The sequence below is a fragment of the Wolffia australiana genome, chromosome 8, assembly GCF_029677425.1.
Source record: "Wolffia australiana isolate 7733 chromosome 8, ASM2967742v1".
NCBI classification, from domain to species: Eukaryota; Viridiplantae; Streptophyta; class Magnoliopsida; order Alismatales; family Araceae; genus Wolffia; species Wolffia australiana.
In genome coordinates, this window is record NC_135842.1 from 6935921 (window position 1) to 6941417 (window position 5497).

At 45.5% G+C, this 5497-nt stretch overlaps 1 protein-coding gene across 2 annotated transcripts; it reads left to right on the plus strand.

Moving 5' to 3' along the window:
- The first annotated feature begins 1058 nt into the window (after nucleotides 1–1058).
- Nucleotides 1059–5212, plus strand: LOC144707225 (uncharacterized). Of its 2 annotated transcripts, XM_078580366.1 has the most exons (5): nucleotides 1059–1154; nucleotides 3134–3602; nucleotides 3713–3775; nucleotides 3855–3914; nucleotides 4017–5212. In XM_078580366.1, exons 1-5 carry the CDS (start codon nucleotides 1101–1103, stop codon nucleotides 4142–4144), a joined length of 774 nt encoding a protein of 257 aa, XP_078436492.1. In that variant the 5' UTR covers nucleotides 1059–1100; the 3' UTR covers nucleotides 4145–5212. The 2 variants fall into 2 exon arrangements, with proteins under 2 accessions (XP_078436492.1, XP_078436491.1); XM_078580365.1 differs by having other exon boundaries at nucleotides 3855–5212.
- The last annotated feature ends 285 nt before the right edge of the window (nucleotides 5213–5497 follow it).

Genomic DNA, 5497 nt, shown 5'->3' on the forward strand with positions numbered 1-5497 from the left:
AGTGAAAGGGAGGAGGGGGAGGCCGGGAGAGAGCGTGAGAGAGAGAGGGGGAGAACGAGATAGAGAGAGGAGAGGGAGATCGGGTGAGCAGGTGCGAGAGTGGGGGAGAGAAACGAGATAGACACAGGGAAACAAAGTGAGTGGAAAAGAATGAGAACGAGAGCAAGGGAAAGAGGGACAGAGAAATGGAAAGCAAACTAGAGAGAGAGTAAGACGAGAAGAGAGATAAAGAGAGAGAGAGAGAGAGAGAGAGAGAGAGAGAGAGAGAGAGAGAGAGAGAGAGAGAGAGAGAGAGAGAGAGAGAGAGAGAGAGAGAGAGAGAGAGAGAGAGAGAGAGAGAGAAAGAGAGAGAGAGAGAGAGAGAGAGAGAGAGAGAGAGAGAGAGAGAGAGAGAGAGAGAGAGAGAGAGAGAGAGAGAGAGAGAGAGAGAGAGAGAGAGAGAGAGAGAGAGAGAGAGAGAGAGAGAGAGAGAGAGAGAGAGAGAGAGAGGGAGAGAGAGAGAGAGAGAGAGAGAGAAAGAGAGAGAGAGAGAGAGAGAGAGAGAGAGAGAGAGAGAGAGAGAGAGAGAGAGAGAGAGAGAGAGAGAAAGAAAGAGAAAGAGGGAGAGAGAGAGTGGAAGAGAACGGACAGAGAGAGAGAACGCGAGAGAACGAGAGAGAGAGATAGAGGAGAGGAGAGAACGAGCGCGAGACAGGACGCAAGGAGGGGGAGTTCGGTCTGGTTCGATGTGCGAACCGGACCGGACCAGAAGGTTCGGTCAGCCCTAAAGGGCTGACTGTTGGTCCGGATCGGTCCGGTCTGACCCAACTTCGGTCATACCGTGTCCTTCCCTATCCGTGATTAACAACTTAAGATTGTCTAGAATGGATCGAACAGATCGCGATCCGAGCCGTCCGTTCTCCGTGGCACCGCGACAATAGCGTCAAACAGTTTCCGCGATTGTCTCTCGTCGTTGGATCCCGGATCAGTCGCTCCTCGTTTGCTGGCTCGCATGGTATCATTATAATCTCCCTCACTTTCGCTATCTTCACTCGTATTCTTTGATCCTCTTCTTTGAGTCTCTCCACTTCTTCCAGCACTCCCTTTCTCTGACGCTCGCCATGGAACGGCGCGGACGCAAACGCGGCGCAGCATCCAATCCTTCCACACACTTGGTAAGGATCTTGATCATTTTGTTTTGTCTTTTAGATTTTCCGCAACGCTTTGCCGTGCAACGGTAGAAGATTTTCCCTCTTTCGCTCCATTTTCTTGTTCATTTTAATCTGCGCGAGTCTCATTCGATTTCTGCAATCCATGGCCGCATCTGCTTCTTCTCCTTCAATCCATGGCCGCATTTTTTAGTTCGTCTACGTCACATCTCGAGAATCATCCTGGCTTCTATCATTCACTCACTTATTCACCCTCTCCGTCTCTCACTCTCGAGATCTCTTTCTCTCTATCATGGCCTTTCTCTCTATATATATATATATCTCTTTGTCATGGTGTGCGTGTGTGTGTTTCTCACTCTCTTCGGTTTTTCTCTGTTTCCTTGTTTCCGCCTGTGTTGCTCCATTCACTTCGCTTCTTCTTTGTTTCTTCTTTTTGGTCTCTGTTTCTTTCTCGGACTCTCCTCTCTGTTTCTTTCTCTCCGTCTATGTCACGGTGTCTCTCTCTCTCCCTCTCTCTCTCTCTCTCTCTCTCTCTCTCTCTCTCTCTCTCTCTCTCTCTCTCTCTCTCTCCCCTCTCTCTCTCTCTCTCTCTCTCTCTCTCTCTCTCTCTCTCTCTCTCTCTCTTTCTCTCTCTCTCTCTCTCTCTCTCTCTCTCTCTCTCTCTCTCTCTCTCTCTCTCTCTCTCTCTCTCTCTCTCTCTCTCTCTCTCTCTCTCTCTCTCTCTCTCTCTCTCTTTCTCTCTCTCTCTCCCTCTCTCTCTCTCTCTCTGTGTTCTTTCTCTGTTTCTTTGTTTCCGTCTGCGTAGCCCCATCTCGCTCGCTTTTTGGTCTTTCTCAGATTCTCTTTCTCTCTTTCTCCCTTTCTCTCCGTCAATCTTTCTCTTTTCTTACTCTCCCGGCCTCGCTCTCCCTCTCCTCCGGTCTCTCCTTTCTCTCTGGGTCTCTTTTTATCCCTCTCGCGGTCAATGTTTCTCTCTTTTTCTCTCTCGCGTTCTGTCTTTCACCCTCACTATCTGTTATTCTTTCTATCGGTCTATTTCTTTCCCTCTCGGTCTCCCTTTCTCCCCCTCTCCGTTAATCTCTCTCTTTCTCTCTCTCGCACTCTCTAACCCTCCGTGTATCCTTTATGCTATCTGGGCCTCGCTTGCTCTCTCTCTCAGGATATCTCTCTTTCTCTCTTTTCGTTTTCTGTTTTTATCTCGGTTGACTTACTCTTCTTCCTGTCTCTCCTTTATCTCTCGGCGTCTTTTTATCCCTGTCGCGGTCAATATTTCTCTCCTTTTCTCTCTCGCGGTCTGTCTTTCATCCTCACTCTCTTTCATTCTTTCTATCGGTCTATTTCTTTCTGTCTCTCGGTCTCCCTTCTCCCCTCTCCGTCAATCTCTCTCTTTCTCTTTCTCGCACTCTCTAACCCTCCGTATATCTTTTTTGCTATCTGGGTCTCGCTTGCTCTCTCTCGCAGGATATCTCTCTTTCTGTCTTTTCGTTTCCTTTTATCTCGGTTGACTTACTCTTCTTCCGGTCTCTCCTTTCTCTCGGTGTCTTTTATCCCTCTCGCGGTCAATGTTTCTCTCTTTTTCTCTCTCGCGGTCTGTCTTTCACCCTCACTCTCTGTTATTCTTTCTATCGGTCAATTTCTTTCTCTCTCTCGGTCTCCCTTTCTTACCTCTCCGTCAATCTCTCTCTTTCTCTTTCTCGCACTCTCTAACCCTCCGTAGATGTTTTTTGCTATCTGGGTCTCGCTTGCTCTCTCTCGCAGGATATCTCTCTTTCTGTCTTTTCGTTTTCTCTTTCTATCTCGGTTGACTTAATCTCGCGGTCGCCGTCTTTCTCTCTCTCTCTCGATCTCTTTTTCCCCTCTTTCTCTCGGTTTCTTGTTTTCTTTATGTATCTCTCAATCTCGCCTTTCTAGATATCTCTATCTGATTCTGAGCGTGGGGTTTTAGTTTTAGAGTGGTGTAAGACTTTTGATTTTTCTAACGCAAGGTGAGGCGCAAGCTCGAGGTGCCTCTATATCGCGAGGATGGTTCCTTTGTCTCATGCAACGTGTTCCGGAACGACCCGGACACTTTAGAGGTCTATCGGCAGATATTGTCCCCTCAGATCATGGACTTTCTGATGCGGGACCCGGACACTGTGAGGTCTGCAGTGGGCCGGCCACCTTTGAGCTACTCTCCAGAACTAGTGGCCCCAACGCTCGCCTCCGGCGCGTGCCCTGAACCAGGCCCGAGCAACGCCTTGAATGGCGACAGCGAGACTCCTTCTCAGATGCCCCCCAACAGAGAGATGGGCTCGATGGAGCTCCCTTCTGTCCAAATCCCTGCGCCGACCATTGAAACCACTCGAGTCCATGAGACGGTTGACTTGACACCTGCGCCGCCCCTTGAGGAAGCGGCCTGCGGACCCTGCGCCCAGATAAATGGCCTCGAAAGCATCCCAACTGCACTAGTGACGGGTGCGCACATCACTCACTCGCTCTCTTAGCGTTGATTCTTTCCGTTTCATCGTCATTTGCATCGCAATGGGCATCGTTATACCCAATCGTCTTGTTTTTTATTTTGCCAGACATAGAGACGAAAGACGATTCTATTGATTGGAAGTCGCTCGAGGCGGCGCTAATGGAAGAAGGTGTTTTAATCACCCCCTTGCTCTTCTTCTCTTTCCTCATCATCTTACACTCGTCTTCTCCTTTTTTGTGCAAGTGCAGACTTGGACGACATCATTCCTCAGAGTTGGGTCCATGACGTCTCGGTCCCTTCTTTGACCGGTGTGTATATGGCCCTCTTAATCTTCTTTCTCTTATCATCATTTTCATCGTCATGGGCACCACTATACTTCTCATCATCTTTTGTATTTTTTTTATATGCAGGACCAGAAGATAGCAATTCTCAGAGTGTGAATATTCACTCGGAAGGAGGGCTTACGGATCTCGATGAATTGTTGGCGTTCTTAGACGACACTCCTTGCCCCAAGCCATTCTCTCCTGGAAACTCGTAAAACTGTTGGGGCCGAGGCCCTCGGGCCTCTCCAGTATATTCCCATTTCGTTGTTATTTTTGTGTTGGGTGACACCATGCAGAGGGCATCCATTAGTCAATCTGGCCCTGAAGATGCATGTTTCTTTATTATTCTAGATTCTCCCTAAAACACACGCTCGACCATAGGTTTCGCCATTGATGAAAAGTCAAACTCGCCTTGGCTAGTACACCGCAATAGGTCAGTTCGGCCAAACGCGTTGTTGTGGCGATGGCATTGTCATCAATGCCACCGCCGGCAATCTTAAAAATATATTCATAAGACTACCTTTTATAGATATCTTTTTTTATAAAATGACATTTACAGGTGACGATCCGATATGCCAGAAAGGTGATCTTATGATGATCCGAGTAAATCCAGCCAAAATGCCAAAGTTATATTCTTACCTACATCGCCGAGGATATCGAACCTTAAAAAACTTTATAGAAGTCAGGGACGGGTGCGCATGTTATTGATCTACCTTAGGACTGAGGTACGAGTGCCCACACACAATGTCTCCGATCTAGTTCTGTATCAAGGACTGCCCAGTATTCCTAGTGAATTGGTAGAATCTTCCGTGTCTTAAAAATGAAACAAGACCATTCCACTGAATACCCATAGTTCAAGAGAAAGAGTAATTGATCATATAATCAAAGATTTATTCATCTCTGATTCAGAACGCGGCCAACCTATGTCACTTGGGAAATGGGCAAACATATCGATTTCAGATGCTCAAGAGGTCTCATTTTCGAAATTACTAGATATATATCTTATACTGACTGATATAAATCTTTAACTTTCTTACATCATACACACTATAAAAAATGTGGTGTTTATACTTGACAAGTTGTATCCAACTCTGACCACGGTAAAATAATTCTATCTCGTAACATATAAATTCACTCAATGGGCAAAATATAAACGGTGTCCATTTGACGGGGAATACCGGTAGACCATATCAAAGATAGACATCAAAAGTTACAACTCGGTTGATTTCATGTATAAGCAAGAAAGCCGTTATGATAAATAAAAATCAGGTAGTTTGATGAATGGGTATTGAGATTGACAAAATTTATGATATTACTTCATATGAAAAAACTTAGTTAGTTGGAACAAATCTAAACTTTGGTTTATTTTAATTAGATAAGGTGAGAACGTTGGATTGACTTTATAATTGTACTTATATAGGAATTTAGAATAAATATCAGAACTTTATCACTATATTGGAATGTAGAATTTTTAAAAAATACTGAAACATAGATAACTAAACATAAAAGCTAAAATAAATCTAAAAGTTAGTTTAATTAAATTAGATAGCATGAGCGTTGAATTGAGT